The sequence below is a fragment of the Ambystoma mexicanum genome, chromosome 12 (genome assembly GCF_040938575.1).
Source record: "Ambystoma mexicanum isolate Mex_15411 chromosome 12, UKY_AmexF1_1, whole genome shotgun sequence".
NCBI lineage: Eukaryota > Metazoa > Chordata > Amphibia > Caudata > Ambystomatidae > Ambystoma > Ambystoma mexicanum.
Window position 1 is genome coordinate 1,062,015,099 of NC_090936.1, and position 17,438 is coordinate 1,062,032,536.

The 17,438-nt window shown below is 47.3% G+C and overlaps 1 protein-coding gene across 1 annotated transcript in view; it reads left to right on the plus strand.

The window, feature by feature from the left end:
• The window catches only part of LOC138514719 (carboxypeptidase A1-like), a 126,028-nt gene that overhangs the window by 76,612 nt on the left and 31,978 nt on the right, over window positions 1-17,438 (plus strand). The window contains exon 8 of the mRNA XM_069630119.1: window positions 10,131-10,221. Within this exon, the coding sequence (XP_069486220.1) occupies window positions 10,131-10,221 (91 nt within the window). The remainder of the gene's footprint in view (window positions 1-10,130; window positions 10,222-17,438) is intronic.

The following is a 17,438-nucleotide window of genomic DNA, read 5'->3' on the forward strand; positions in this document are numbered from 1 at the left end:
CCACGTGATGAAGCCACTTCTTAGGATTTGGCATCATCCATGTAGCCATGTGATGATGACATTTCTATGTATTTGCCATCCTAAATGTATCCATGTGATGAAGACGCTTCTTAGGATTTGGCATCATCCATGTACCCATGTGATGAAGACATTTCTACATAGTTGCCCTCCTCCATGTATCCATGTGATGAAGACATTTCTATGTATTTGCCATCTTCCATGTATCCATGTGATGAAGACACTTCTTAGGATTTGCCATCATCCATGTACCCATGTGATGAAGACATTTCTACATAGTTGCCCTCCTCCATGTACCCATGTGATGAAGACACTTCTTAGGATTTGCCATCATCCTTGTATCCATGTGATGAAGACATTTCTATGTATTTGCCATCCTAAATGTAGCCATGTGATGGAGGCACTTCTTAGGATTTGCCATCATCCTTGTATCCATGTGATGAAGACATTTCTATGTATTTGCCATCCTAAATGTAGCCATGTGATGAAGGCACTTCTTAGGATTTGCCATCATCCTTGTATCCATGTGATTAAGACATTTCTACGTATTTGCTGTCATTCATGTATCCATGTGATGAAGACACTTCTTAGGATTTGCCATCATCCTTGTATCCATGTGATTAAGACATTTCTACGTATTTGCCATCCTACATGTATCTATGAGATGAAAACACTTTGTTTCTTCAGAATCAGCCTAATTGTTTGGCTGTGGTTTGTAATGAATTATGCGTAATCTGCATAATTTGAACAAATTGAGTCCATATTGTAATTTTAATTGTAAACACCCTCAATAAATCCTTTGCACAGTGGAATAAACTAGGATATATCGTCCTGATCCTCACGAGCTGATGAAACGAAAGGAGGGCTGCCAACATTCAAATAAAGCAGAAAGTAACACCTGCAAATAGGGTCTGACTAGGGTATAAAATTGTCTCGGGCGCCAATGAAAAAGTGGCACACAGTCCCAAATGACAATTCATTCCTTTAATGACAGACTGAATGGAACCCATAGGGAAGTTTTTGTGTAAAATGTGTTGCAAATTGTGCATTTTAAAGAATATTTTTTCACTGACACTGGTCAAAACTGGTCCACTTTCGTTAAAAAAAGCTGTCTCACTTTGGAAAAAGAACTGGGCACATTTTAACTAAAAAGAAGGTCTCAGACAAGCATGTTGGGCCTCCACTTCGACATTGCCCTATCGACCACTCCGGTCCTACCTGCAAAGTATCAGAGTTGGGCCAGCGCAGGAATATGCAGTCTTGGCAGGATAGCTCAGGGGCAACGGGCTGTTTGATCCCTGGGCCTGTGCTTAGAAACCTCTGGGTATTAAGCGCGTTATAAATAACCAATCATACCATAAGCAGAAGCTAAATAAGTAGCCTGCATTTCAAAGGTAGCAAAAGGGGGTAGGGTTTGTTTTTAACCTGTTCTCATCCTATACGCATATTTAACCACTCCACTCAACTCTATCTTATCTAATGTCGTAGGAGTTGCTAAGTCCTCCACTTTGACCAAGTTGAGGCTGTGTTTCCGTAGTTCATCCACTTTACGGAACACTGTCCTTTGGACTATTGTGCCAGTCATTTTGACTATTTTGGTGGTCCCTTGGCCTGACTTCTCCTTCTTGTGAGGTATCCTAGAGGACATCGCTCTCAAGTGACTGGTTTATTCTATGCACAAGCCTCTGGCGACTTTAATGGACTCCATTGGATTCTCATTGTATTCCTGGGACTACGACAACGTACAGGGGAGTTTCATTGGCTAACAGATTAGGTGTTGCCACGGTGCTGCCAGTCGCTTGATCGGTGCCCATTGGCTAAAACTAAGCGTGTCAAAGAATGAAATACTGATGATTGTTGTCGACAAAAGAGAGCTCTTTATCCATGACCATCGATGATTACTGTTCTGTACCCAATTCCAGTTACCCAAGTAAAAGATCTGGGGCTTGTCTTTGACTGTGACTGCCACTCCTTTCACAAGCATCACCGAATCAGAGCTACATTGGATTAAATTGCAAGATCAGATAGGGCCTTGGTTGTAGGGACTTTGACGAACTCCCGTTCGGATTACGTTAATGCCCTTTCCATGGGCATCAGCAAGAACGTAGTTGATAGGCTGCAAATGGCTCAGGATGCTGCAGCTAGGCTGTTGGGACGCCTTTAGAAAGGAGATCCTGTTTGCCCTTTTAGAAAGTTACTATGTGGGCCTGCCTGCTACCAAAACTAGGAGTGCCCAATGCCTCTTGTAGAGCTCTACGCTACTTCAGTGGGAAAATCATCTGTTAAGCCCTCTCTCATGGCCCTAGGTTGACAAATTAAGATCTGCTCACTGTTCCTCATAGAATAGACCAAAGCTAGGAGGTGGGGGCTTTTGGGTGCAGGCTCCCCTCTTTTGGAACACACTCCTGATTGAGAACAGAGACCAATTTGCTTTCCTTTAGGAAGAAGTTAAAACAGCACCTTTGCTGCTCCTAATGATTGTTCAGGATTGTTCCGATAGATGCTCGATGTCTCGAGATGTATAGGTCCGCAGTAGTGCTTATTATAAATGTCTTTGGCCCTCATTACGACCCTGGCGGAGTGGGTTACCGCCAGCGGTAATCGTGGCGGACCCGTCCGCCCTACTACGAGTTCCCGTAGCGCCATGGAGCCTTTCTCCGCCTGGTTTTACCGGGCGGAGAAATCCATGGCGCTAAGGGACCTCGTTGTTAATTACGCCACCGTACTTTACGGTGGCGTAATTAACGCCTTCCCCACTCCCATTATACCCTATGGGGCAAGAATGGGAATGGGGAAGGGCAAAATGGGGATTGGGGATTTACCGCTCCGCCAAGGTCGGCATGGGGTGGAAAATCCGCCAACCCCCATGGCGCTATCGGCAGCTTTCCGCCGTGCTCCAGGGTCGTAATGAGGGCCTTTGCATTTCACATCACAGACCTATCATGTCACTTCTAATTGCTCCCCGATTTGCCACATGTCACTAGGTTTGCACCCCGAATTGTTCCATTCCATGCTTATTGCCCCTGGAATTTCCCATATAAATTTCTTCTCATTGATCCCTATTTGCCATGCCACTTACATTGCTTCTTTACTGTGCATGCCCTCTCTGTTGCACTAGAGATGACATTGCCATTGCCTGCAGAATTGCCCATGTCACTTCTCATTACTTCATGTTGTGTCCCTTGTCATTCACTTGGTCCCATGCCACTTCCGTTGCTTCAGAACGGTCCGTGTCCCTTTCCATTGCCTGGTGAATTGCCCCAAGTTGCTCTTTTGGCCTATAGCTGCCCCGTGCCCTGTCATTGCTTAAGAACGACCTGCGCCATGTGCATTGCCACTATAACTGCCTGCCACTTCTCATTGCCCCTTAATTAACCCATGTCAATCACATGTTCCCATAAATGACAGATGTCACATTTCTATTGCCAGAACTGCCCCATACTCTGCCCATTGCCTCTAGAACGGATAATGTCACTTATCATAATTAGCATTGATAATTGTATACTTCGCCCTATCTCCACCATAGTAGCCTCTGCCACCTCATTACCTACCTGTCCCATGCAACCTCATTACCCACAGAACTTCTCATGTCACTTCTCTGCGTCTCCTGAACTCCCCAGGCCACATCCAGTGCCTGCAGCAATTGCCCATTGCCACTCATCGCCCACAGAATTGCCAATGCCTTCTCCTGCACAAACGCAGCCTGGCCACCATAAGTGCATGATGCTGCCCTCTCTCTCTCTCTCTCTCTCTCTCTCTCTCTCTCTCTCTCTCCCCCCCACACATTCACACACACACACACACGCACACACAAGCAGATATAAGCACACACACCACATGGACACATCATATGTGCACACCACATGCACCAGACACTCACTCAACAAAAAACATACATGCATTTATAGCGACCTCACTTTGGTCTCCAGCATGGCTTGCACAAGCACAGTTGAGTCGAGGGTCATGCATTGTTGTTGCAACTCTTTTCATAGGCTGGGCTGGAAATCAAGATCTGCTGAGGAAGACAATGACATAGCACTGGGTTCCTCACCTTCAACCATTCGTGTCCCTCACTGTGAATCAAGCTTGGATAGAGTGAGAGGCCTGACCCTATGACAGGCCGGACTAGAGAACGAAGAAGTAGCCCCTATTGTCCTCCAAGGGCACCCTATTTGGCATTAACAGAAGCGAATAGGGCTGCCAATGTCAAAGTCTGTCAGCCATAGTCTCCCTGATACCCTGTGCTGCTGTACTTCACCTGCATCATTCGGTGGGCCGCACCATCTGGGCCCCCAGCCCTGCACCCATGCACCCAGTGCAGGGTTTGTTTCTTGGAACTGTGAGTCTTTTCTTTAACAAGACATATGCATGTTTGTAGATTGTTTGAAAATGTAAATGCAGTACAGTGCAACCCAGACAACAGCTCTGTAATGCAACTTGTGTTGCAGTGTGACGGTACCCAGGATGATAAGGGCTAGCAATTTTGCTATCCTTCCACACCTAATGTACCAGCTACCAATACAATAGGAGAATAATAAGCATTGAGCAAGAGTAACACTTCTTCTTGAGGAGCTTTTTCGCAGGACCCATCATGTTTTCATGGTTTTGTTGTAGCGGTCAAGAAGTCCATTGGTTTGTGGATGATGAGAGGTCTAGTGCTTGAAAGGTATACCAAACCCATTTCACGCAGACATGAAATTGGATCCCCTGTTGAGTACATTTCAATCAACCAAAGGAGATTGACCTGGTGTTGTCAGAACTCAATGCGTTATTTTATTTTTCTTCTTGGGTAACAAATGAAATATGCATGTGATACTGCCTGGTACTTCACAGACTTCTTCTATAAAAAGTTGTTTTGGCAATGAGGTCCCCTAGTAGGTCAGAGTTCATACCTAGGAAGCATTGAACCATTTACAAGGTCCTCTGTGAAGACAGAAAGACCCAATGAAGTCAACGGATAACTCATAGGGGCCCATTGGCCATCCTCTAACCGAGTCTTCTCTAGACTGTCTGCTCATGCTGTAAGAAAAGGAGAGAGAAACTAGACCAGAGTATTCACAAGATGTCTTCTTTGTATTGATAGGATTACTAGACACATTTGCTGTGCACAGTGGCTTAGCTTCACATTCCTTGGACATTTCATCAACTTTCCCTTTATCCCAGAGTTGCCAACATACCCATTCTGGATTTTCCTTCTTCTTACTTTCTTCCAAAAGAACAACTTCCTCTTGCTTCCGTAACTTGAGTTGCCCTTGGAAATACGCCTGGACATTTTCACACACTTTCCCTGTGTGCCTCTCTCATACACAGGAGTATGCTCCAGTAATTGCAATCCTCCCCAGATGTCTCTGGACCTCCTAGAATTAAATGTCTTCTCAAGGTTCTGACCACCTTTGGCGTCTGCACCTCTTCGAGCTCTAAATATCTTTTTGCTTCAAGTGCCTTGATTAATTCTCAGTACCTCTCAGGTCTGAGTGCCTCTTAAAATTGTCAGTACTTCTGTGGTTCAAGTATTTTTTTGGTTCTTGGCATTGGTTGGGTCGTAACACTACTTAGGCTTCCCATCATATTTAGAGTCGAGATTTGCCTCGACTTCTCAAAATCTCATGTGTCCGTTGGTCCTCACAACTTCTCATCACCTCATTCCTCAACTAATCTTCTAGGTTTCTTAGCACCTCGTGGGTCAACTGCACTTTAAGACTTCTCAGTATTTCTTTCATCAAGTGCTTATCTCAGCTTCTCAGCACCTCATAGGTCCATTGATCTGCAAGACGCCTGAGCGCCTCCTTCATCAAGTGTCTGTCTCAGCTTCTTAGTTGCTCACGAGTGAAGTGCTCTTCAAGAATTCTCTACACCTCTTTAATCAAGTGCTTGTCTCGGCTTCTCAGCATCTCAATAGTAGAGTGCTCTTCAAGACGCCTAAGCACCCCCTTCATCAAGAGCTTGTCTCGGCTTCTGAGCATCTCATGGGTGAAGTGCTCTTCACCATGTTCTCTGCCTTTCCTTGGCTCCAGCTGGCAGCACTCTGTAGCATCCTTCCTCCAGCCCTAAACCATGGCGACTGCCAGTGCGTCTCTTTGGGTTTCCTTTCACATATTTCCGCACCAACCCTCCACCCATTCCTTGCCACGTATGTGGTTATTCTTCTTTGATTCTCTAAGGGATTGGTCGGGATTTGGTTAATGCCTCCTCGTCCTCTCTGTGATGGCACTTCTCCCTGGGAGTTAACAACACCTTCACCTGCCCATTTGCTTTCCCACCCTTTATTTTTAATGTTAGCGGATCAGCCATGTCTCAGTGTGGACTCTATCCAGGGTGTGCAGGTAAGAGGGTTTCTTTGGTTATGTGCTTACGAGCGGGTCTGCGTGAAATTACCGAGTTGAAAGGTCCGACCACCAAAAGTCCGTTTTAATTTGAATTTTTCTCATTTCTTTCACATATATATATTTAAGGGGAGACCCCCCATAGCCCTCCCACCTTACACCTATACATTTTTATTAACTTTACCCCCCCCCCACATATACATATGCAAATAAATGGAGGTCTGACTTTTTATGGTAGGACTTTTCTACTTAGGTAATTTCGTCCTAACCCCTTACGTGCTACAATGATTCACGGACTGGCATTGCCCGCTTTTCATCTCCTAGGATTGCATTGACTCTGGAATACATCTATACAGGCTCACCAGATACCTTATTGTAGATCCACGGCTTCTACCAAACACATGTTTATATTCCTGGTTTGTCTTCACTTCATCCCAATACCCTTTAGAAAGTATAACCACACCCTGTCTTCTGGGCTTTTTCCTCAGAACCAGTGTACACTGTTCTCTCCACAAGGGAGTATAAGGGGCATTGCGTTTTTGATTTGGGGACTCCACAACTTCGGGACGCCACACCTTTTCTTAATGCCTCTCCATGATCGGCCTGTAAGAGAGGTGCAGGCAACCTTTCAAAACACTGAGCCACAATTTTGGGTATTCACCTGAGCATGTTTCGGACCAGGGCAAGGAACTGGGTTGAGGAAGTTTTTGTGGTTGAAGATCTACTGAGTACTCTCCTGACCCTCTTATGGATGAATTTAGGACCTTCTAGTAAAACATTCCTGCCCTACCCTGTGCAGTGTTTCCCAAACACAACAGTGCATCTGCCAGGAATTGATTCCAGGATATGCGGCCCTGTATGATCCTCAGCCGTATAGCCCTGTTTTTCTGACATTCCTCCTGGCTGTGCCAGAGATGCAAGAACAGGCTTCAGTTACACAGACGCAGTACTTTTGCTAGACTTTTTCCGGATGCCAGATCATCTCAGTCTATGGGGCCAAAACCATGTATGCACTCAGGACAGGGCACATGCTCTTGGTGATGCTGACAGAAACTTCCTCAGGACAAGAGCTGGTCCCAGCGCTGTAAAGCTTCAGGGTTCAAGTCAACTCAGGGTGCATAGTAGTTCCTCAGTCGCGGGGCTGAGATACACGAGAAGCAATTTCTGCTGCTCTGGATGTGCCCATGTGAATCAGAAATTCTTCTCCTGGCTAGACAGAGCCATAACTGTAGGGCTTTCTCCATCACAGGGACAGCATCCAAGTGGCTGAAATGCAACGCTGTAGGTAACTGCCAGAGTAAGAATCTCTTCCTCACAGTGCAACAAAGAGATACCCAGACCCAAACAACGGTAAGGATATAATTTATTGTAGGGCAGGCTCTTAACATCTTAGCGGGGGGGGGCTATACAGGATAATCATTATAGAATGGGCATCCAGGGGAGGGCATTTGAAGAGGATTCCACCAGAAAGCCCTTCTTCTTTGGAACATGTAAACACACATTTTAGGAAGAAAGGGCTCTTCTTGAGGGCATCTGTTGACAGGAGGGGCATCACTCTTACAAGCAGAGCCTCTCAGGATCAGAGAACCATCACTTAAGAAGACCATCCCAACTCATTGTGAAGATGTCTGGGCAGAACCAAGCTACTTCACAAAGACCCCACCATTTCCATTCGAGTTTCTATATCTAAAGTAACTGAGCCTGGCTACTTTCGCAGGACAAGAGATTTGAACATCTTTGAACTGCAGCGCCAATGGTAACACTTGCAACTCATACATTCAGCTAATGGACCTATTACTACAGTACCATTCTTGCTGAAGATACTGGACCGTGCAGCTTACCTGCAGATCCAAAACTACCTTGAATCAAACAATCTGCTAGGTCTATGACAATCCGGATTTCGGCCCAGACACGGGACCGAAACGGCTCTATTAGACCTAAAAACCCAGATCGAAGTCCTGAAGGACAAGGGCAAATTAGCAATGCTATTACTCCTCGACCTTTCTGCCGCATTTGATTTGGTTAACCACCAGATCCTTTGCAGGCACCTCCACTCTGCTGCCAACTTCTCTCCCTCCGCAGCGGCCTGGATCAAATCCTTCCTGAGCAACAGATCTATGAGGGTCTTTGCACCCTCCGCTGCCGCAGCTCCCTCCCCTATTCATTGCGGTGTTCCTCAGGGCTCTTGCGTGTCTCCTACCCTTTACAATATCTTTACGAAACCACTCTTCGATGTGCTCGACTATCTGGGTGTCTCCTACACCAACTATGCGGACGACACCCAGATACTCATTCCCATCTCGGGTGATTATCTTGCTGACACCAAGGCCCTCAATGACATCTACTTGGTCATCCAAGCCTGGATGGCCCAGCACCAGCTATGTCTGAACGACGATAAGACGGAGCTACTTATTCTAGGTACTTCACAACGCCTGAGCAAACTGGAGCCATCCTATCAGTCATTCATCATAGACGGCAACTCCATACAAGTCTTGAAAGACACCAAAACACTAGGCTTTTACCTGGATTCCACCTTTTCCTTGTCAAGACAAACTAATGCAGTGAGATCCTCCTCCGCCTACACGTGGAAACTCATTTCAGCCTGTAGACCTTTCCTCACCACCCACAATAGCGTCACACTAGCGAGAACACTTATCATGGCAAAAATAGATTACTGCAGCGCCCTATATCTAGGCACCAGCAAAGAAAATCTGTCCAAACTCCAAACCACCCAGAACAATGCAATTCGAGCGGCTCTGAACATCCCTCGTAACCACCACATCTCAGAAGCCAGAGCTAGCCTTAAGTGGTTACCCGTGAAGCAGAGAATTTCCCTAAAAACGCTTGCCCTCACGCACAAATGCCTAGCCAACAAGGCTCCGATCTATCTCTGCAGTCGGCTTACGCGCCACTCCACTGCCCGACCACTAAGAATTGCTCAGACTCACTGCCTTACTATCCCTAGGTTTAAGCTCCAAAAAGCGGGAGGCACTAGCTTCCCTGTCCTAGCCTCCAAACTTTGGAACACCCTCCCCGCTGCCATCAGAGCTGAAGACTCCTTCAACGCCTTCAAGAATAAAACCAAATCTTGGCTCTTTGACCAGCAATAGCTGTGTCAGACATCGGTCCTACTTACCCAACCCGCCTGTTCCCCTGCACGATTTCCGGTCTGCTACCTTTCCCAACTACCTCAGGGATACTTCCTCTGCAGAGCCTTGGGACACTGTACCATGTGTAAGATATGTAATTATTAAGTTTGTTTATTACGCTGTCTTGTTATACTTTTTTGTAATTTATCTCCCTGTATGTTCTTTTCTTGCAACCCTGTACAAATTGCGCCCTGACGCCCCCGGGCTTGATGGTTTGCGCGTTATAAATAAACAAATACAAATACAAATACAAATACAATGCACAGAAAACGAATGCAGATTCTACATAACAGGGCCAGCATTTCCATCTAAATGGCAGGAGAAATATGTAGAGGAACACAGTTGAGGATGAATTCCCCTTTGCAAGTATGGACTTACTGAAAGAGAAAAGACTGTGTACATTGTCTGACCAGGGACTTAATACAAGGATTAAACGAGACATAGTCATAATACTGCCTAGCTTTATAGGCATGCAATGCCCTTTACAGAATTAGCGTGACATGTTAAGCTTCTTTGTGATTGTCAAACCTTATTGGTCAGACCAATTTTAAGGTAGTAATCCTTTGTGACAGTGTTTTTTGGGGGCAGGGGGGCAGAGAGTCACAAGTGCACACTCACAGTCTACTATATGTTCTTTCAGAACCGCATGTGGCGCAAGACTCGATCCATCCAGAAAGGGTCTTCCTGCATTGGAGTGGATCCCAACAGGAACTGGGACGCTGGTTTTGGAGGTAATAACCTGCTCTTTCGTTCCCTATGACTATGAAGAAATGTCAGATTTCTTTCATCTGCATCGGGCCAAAAATTAGCCCCACTGAGAGAACTACAATATAGGATAACAACAACCATGCTGCAATTAAACATACAACCAACAGACGTAGAGTCCTGACACTCCTTCTAACTCCTCTATGGCCCCTCTGCCACATACTTCCTGCTACGCTGCCTCTCTGGCACCCACCACCTCCTGCACCCTGGCCCCTATGCCACCTCAGTCTACAGCCTCTGCCCACTCTTGGGCCCTTCTATTGCCTCCTCTGGGTGTACCCCAAGCCCGCACCCCTCCCTGGAAGTCTTTCAAATGTGGCAACCTGCTCCACTTAGCTACTCTCAAGTCTCGCTCTGCTGTCAAACCTTCCTCTGACATCTGCCACCTCCTTGAAGACCTTGACCTGGATGTCCTCGCTCTCACAGAGACATGGTTCAGGGCCAGCTCCATCACGAGTTTTGACACTCTCCTCCCCGAGGGCTACAAGATCCTCTCTGAGCCCAGAAATAGCCTATGGCATACTCCTCCTCAGAATGCTTACTCCGCAGGCTCTCTATCTCTGATGGCCTCTCTCTGACTGTGGCCACCATCTACAGGCCACCTGGCTAGGCCACCCTCTTTCTCTCAGAATGGGCTGACCTCTCTTCTTCTCTCCTTGGCTCAACCTCTAAACTTCTCCTCCTCTGAGACCTCAGCATCCACATGGATGCTTCTAATCCCTCCTCTGGGCTCTTCCGCAACCTATGCGACTCTCTCCCTTTCCACTCTACACTCTGGTCTGACACATTCTGCTGGACACACCTTGATCTCATCTCCTCAGACTTCCCCCTCTCTAGCCCTCTCACCACTCCTCTCTCTTGGACTGACCACTTTCTGCTTGCATCTCACCTGAAACTTCTTGTCCCTCAAGCAAAGCCTACCCCAGCACTACCACCTTCCTTCTCGGTCATTCGGCCCACAAAGCGAGTGTCAGTGGATGCCTTTGCCTCTACTTTCTTTGCTCCTCCTACTCCTGCGGCTGACTCGCTTGCTGACACAGCCCTCTCTAACCTTCATCTTTCCATCTCCAACACTCTGGACATCCTAGCCCTTGTCATGAGAATCTGTCTGAAGCCTCCCTCCAAGTACAACTCTTGGTACGACTCTGACCTCGCCACCCTGAAACTCAAGTGCAGGGTGGCTGAGAGGAAGTGGAGGGTTTCGGGCGCATCCTCTGACAAACTGGCCTGCCGCCTGCTCCAAAGGCAATACAGACTCTCTGTCCTCTCCAAGAAGAGGGTCCATATCCAAGCCCGCTTCTCTCCGGTCTCTAACAACATGGCCAAACTCTTTAAAATCTGCACGGTGCTGGCCAATCCTACTGCAGTCTCCACCACTCCTGTTCCCTCCCAGGCCCTCTGTACAGCTCTGGCCTCTCATTTCACCACTAAAACTCAGGACATCCTGTCTGTGATTTCCTCCTCCTCTTCCTCTCCTTCAACCACTCTCAGGCCCCCTTTGGCCAGCTCTCCCTCTCCTCTTCCTTTTTCCTCTTTCTCTCTGACAACACCTGACGATGTCTCTAGACAAGTCAGATCTATGAAAATGTCATCTAAACAGGTGCTCCACTGCTCCTGCAAAACCATTACCACCTCATTGCCACCCTCGCCCCAGCCTTGGCCAATTTCCGCAATAACTTTTTCGCACTGGAACTTTCCCCTCTCTCTTCGAGCACTCCCTTGCGCACCCCCTCCTCATAAAACCTTCTGCCGATCCTACATGTATGGAAAACTATTGCCCGATTTCTATCGCTCCTTTCCTGGGCAAACTCTTGGAAAAGCTGGCCATCTCCCAGCTTACCCTGCACACTGAATCTGTTGGCTGCCTCCATGACCATCAGTCTGGCTTCAGAGCAGCCAGAGGCATGGAGACTGCTCTCCTAAACAGCCATGAAGATCTGCTCTCTAACGTCGACTCCAGCTCTCCCTCTGTCCTCATCCTCCTTCACCTTTCCTCTGCTTTCGACACAGACAATCATGCCACCCTGATCAACCAACTCCATGTGAGCCTGTGCATCACTGATCAGGCCTCTGGCAGCCCTCCTTGGGCCGTCTACCATCGCCTTCCTGTGAGGCAAAAAACCTTGGTGTCATCTTCGGCTCCACTCACTCCTTCTCTCCTCACATCACAGACCTTGCCAAAAAGGCCCACTTCCAGCTGCACCTCCTCAGAGGTATTCTACCTTTTCTTACTTTCCACCAGAGGCTCACTGTCTCCAGAGCCCTGGTTCTCTCCAGGCTGGACTACTGCAACAGCCTCTTTCTCAATCTGCCTACCTCTACTATTCCCTCCCTGCCACTAATCCAGAACAGGACTGCAAGATTTATCCTTGGTCTCAAGCCCAGGGACCGTATTTCTCCAGGCCTCAAATCTCTCCACTGGCTCTCAGTGGCTGCAAGGATCAAGTTCAAGAACCTCTGCATCGTCCACAAAGCTTTCTGGGCCCAGGGTCTGCACTACATCCAACTCTCTCTTCTGAAATACCTTCCTTCTCTCAGCTACCTCCAACTCTCTGAGGGGCAGACGCTTCTCCAGGTGGCAGAGAGTGGGGGGTAGATCTCTCTCTTCTGCAGGTGCCTCCCTCCGGAACAGCCTCCCTGCCTCTCTCAGACTTGAGCCGGACCACCTAAAGTACAGCAAGACCCTCCTTTTTCTACTCTGCCTTCTCTCTCTCACTCCCTAGTTAACTTACTTGTCTGCTTCACCGACTAGTTGCTTGGTTCCCTTTGGGTCACACTGGGCACCTGGTCCCTCCACGGCCAGTCTTCCTTTGCACTGCCTCTTGGCCTGCTGCGCACTTAGGGGCTGTAACTGTAACCCCTAAAGTCCCCTGCCTTCTTGCACTTACCCAGAGCCGCCCTGACTGCACTTACTTAGAGCCATGTTGTCCTGATCACACTTAGGGGCTGTAACTGTAACCCCTAAAGCCCCCTGCCGCCTTGCACTTACCCAGAGCCGCCCTGACTGCACTTACTTAGAGCCATGTTGTCCTGATCGCACTTCCCCGCACTTCTATTCTCGTACGTGCACGATCTGAATTACACAAGGCCTAGTAGGATCGTTTGTCTTGTCCTCCCTTTGTCTTCCCTCCCTTGTCTTGTGGCACCTAGAAACACTTGTGTACAGTCGCTTTATCATATCAGATCACACTCCCCACTTGCACTGTTGCTCATTTCCCCCTTGTGCTGTCCCTCCCCCCCTTGCACTTCCATCCTTCCCCCTTGGGCGTCCTTCCTCTCGCCTTTGCACTGGTCCTCCTCCCTCTTTTCTTCTTCTTCTTCTTCTTCTTATTATTATTATTATTATTGTATTTATTGAGCGCAGACCTAGCTTCGAGAAGCAACAGAGCGCTTTACAGAGCTGTACAACAATACAGATACACAAGGGAGTGCTTTACAGAGGTGTACAACAGAACGGATATACAGCTATTTGTGCTGTCCCTCCTCCGTCACTTGCACTGTCCGTCGTCAGCTCTTGCGCTGTCACTCCGTCTCTTTTGCGATGTTGCTGCATCCCTTTTGCACTGTCACTTTTTCCCCCCATTGTGCTGTCATGGCTTCCCCCATTGTGCTGTCACTCCGTCACCCATTTCACTGTAGCTCCTCTCCCTTGTGTTATCGCTCCTCCCCCTTGCGCTGTTGCTCCTTCCCTCTAATACTGTGACTCCTTCCCCCTTGTGTTGTCACTCTGTCCCCCTTGTGCCGTTGCTCCTTCCCCCCATTTGCGTTGTCACTCTTTCCCCCCCATTTGTACTGCCACTCCTTCCTTCAAATGTTGTACGATGCTCATGTGTACTGTATCTGGCCTAAATTTCATTGGCTGGAGTTTTTAATTCTCCCCTGTGTTGCCATTTATTTCTTACCCCCCCCACACAGTGCTTCCTCACACTCCAGCACTACCCTTCATTCCTTCCCATGCTGTAATCTCTTCTTCCCTGTGCTGTCATTCCTCACTCCTTCCCTCCATGCTAAATGTAAAATGCAATAAAACTATAAATGCCAAAACTATTGGCATTGCCAATGTTTGTTTCGATGGTTTCAGTATTTTCTGTGATAAATGTTCCATTTTGCACTTTGTTGGCCCTAATGAAAGGGACATTCCAATTGTATCTGGAGATTCCATGACCATGAATCATGTCTCAAACTTCTCTATGAACTATACTTTTCTACCCGGGCTGTGGGTGAGGGGTCCTTTGCCGTCCAGTAGGCCAGCAAGTAGGCATAGACAGTTGACTGGCCCTTGGGAGGAAGGGAGATCCCGGGTTGGGTTCTGTGACTGTCCGCACTGACATTGGCTCATCAATGGACCTGGCACAATTCAGAAAGCTGATAGGCCATTAGGCCACTGGTGGGTTGCAGGGAGCTTCAAGTTACATGATCAACTTAGCTTGCAGCGTGCAGCAATCATGGGGGCCATTAATTATTTTTGAAGATTAAAATTACGACCTGTTTACCTCCAAGTGACTGTTCATCTAGTTCAGAGGTCGGCAACATTTGTCTCAGCAGGTGTTTTGAACTACAGCTCCCATCAGCCCTAGCCAGTTTATTGAATGGTGAGGGATCTTTGGAGTTGTAGTCCCAACATCTGGAGAGCCGCAGGTGGCAGACCCCTGATAGTTGCAATGTACAGCAGAAAGCCGGGGTCATACAGGAGTGCATCCCTATAAAAAGGAGGTCATGACCGGAAGTGCGCTCCTTCACCCCCCTCCAACCCCCCCCCCGTGCATGCTCTTCCAGTCTCCGGGCCTGGTGGGGAACCCTGCACTGCCTGCAGACGTCTGTTTAATGTGGCGTGCTCCTGTTTTCCCTTTATCCCTTCACATTCTCCTTTGTTACTTTCCCCCTTTTCTGGGAATGAGGTCTATGCAATCAGAACCCGCTTCTTTTATTGCTCCCGGCACTATTTCTACATGTACTTCAAACAGCACACTGCCTCCCACTGCCCTCTTCGGGTTTTATTAAAGCAAATTGCTAAACGGAAACAGTGTCCATTGTTATCTCGATTTGCAATCAATGCTTCACTTCTCAATGGTTTATTTTATTTTCACTTGATTTCTACCAAATGCCCATCCCTGCCACTGGGCAGCCGAAGTGGTCACAAGCGGGCCAATCTCGAGATCCACCATCCATCCTGTTTGAAGAGTTCCCTCTCTCGATGATGCCCACTTCAGATGCCCTTGATGAGTCCTTTAACTCCATACCCCCACGCCCTTCACCCTCATGGTAAAACCCAGCATCTCTCCATCCTTCACTGACTCAACCTACAGAACCAAGTTCCGACCAATATTTTCAGAAAGAGAGCGCAGTGTTTTCAGATTGCTAAAATAATAATTGGGGTATTATTATTAATTGTCTAGTGGGCGAAGGTGCAATTCCCATAGGGCTATACCCCCTGTGCCACTCCCTCCAAATCCCACTAGAAGCTCATTATTTTGCCTTAAGTGACTATTGCATTCTCCTCATCCATGTAACATACTCCCCTGTTATTACCCCAGGCTTTAGCTGAGGCCTGCCCTACTCTGCATCTATCTCTCTTTCCATCTTCGCTCTCAAGCGTAATCTGTGGTATGCCCTAGCAATACCACCTGTAATGACTACACTTACTATCGTAATGATGCGCCTGTACGTAACACGTATTTTGCCTAAGCTATTCACTTTGTTAAGATTATGCATCCCGTCTGGGAAACTTGCAGGTAACCATTAATTTGCAAACTCTGCGCCCAGATACAAATACAAATTAGCAGCGCCCGGTTATTAACTGAAAGGAATTGGAGAGCTCTGGAAAATATTAGCACCCTCTGTTGTCAAATCTGAAGGTCAGCTAAATTAGGGTATTTGGCGACCTCAAGTTTTGCACTTGCCACGCTCGTAAGAAATGGTGTTCTGCATAAATGTGGAAACCTGAGAGCAAGTGATTTTTTATGCCTGGCTAGTAGCTTGGAGCATGAAATGTGTTATGTTATCTTACATTTCTAAAGCTCAAAAACTGTCTGTAGACTTCTCGGCACTAGGATCCACTGTAACACACAACACTTCTCCACAGAAAACCAACACTCATGTTTCAGGAGCAGCCATGTTTTTGTGGCCTTCTTAATGCCAGTTGGCCTTCCAGCTTCTTTACATGTAGTGGAATATTTACTGAGAGATTATTCCAGAGACCTGTGGCCAAGGCTGAGAAACCTCTTTCTCCTCATAGTGTTTTTTAAACTTCTGTTATCACAGGTGGGGGCTGTTCTAGATGGAAGGATCCCCTTTGTTCTGTAATGGTCCACATTCATCGCAGGGGCTATGGACTATCCACAGGGTTCCTGGGGGCAGGAGCCAGTGTAGTCTCGCCAGTGTCATTGTGGCAGGGTCTGTGGCTGTGATTTTGTTACTGTTCAAGCTGTGCTGTTCTGTAGCCACAGGAGACTGTTGATTATGAATAGATGAAGTCCCAGGTATATACTATAACTGTGATCAATGTGCCATATGATATGATATTTATAACCCGCTTAATACCCAGAGGTTTCTAAGCGTGGACCCGGGGATCGAACCTGTGTGGCTCTGTGTCATCTTGCTTCCAAGGCGAGCACGTTGCCCTTGAGCTATTCTCTTGAAACAATAAACTATATAGATGGAAGAGATAGTCATCCCAGGTCTTACTATAAAGGAAGATATCGTCAATGTAAGCTCCACAGAAATCAGAGTAGGGTTGTAACATTTGATCCATGAGGCATTGGAAGGTGGCTGGTAGTTGCAGGGCTAAGATGGCCCGCACCTTATGATCGGGGTAGAGAATTGGGAAAAGTCTCTTTAAAAGTGTCAGGAAATTGAAGTCTGTTTTTGTCTCTCCTACAACCTGAAGCTCCAGTGAGAGCTTAGTGTCCACCTGTATTTCAACGTCTGCACTGAAATGAGCAGACCCCCAAAGCCTGTATGCCAATGATCTTAGGGCCAGCAGTCCTTTGGGGGTACCTGCAACCTTGTTTTATGTCTTTGTGGCATTTAAAATCGACTTGGTTTCTGCCATCCAATGGTCCCTTGCCAGTAGGAATTCTGTAAAGCTAGATCTTGCCACAGGAGGTGCAGGTAGAAGTTTGATTAATAGCTCTGGATTATCTGTGTAGTAGGACTGCATATCAAAGGACTCAAGCCGCCTCAT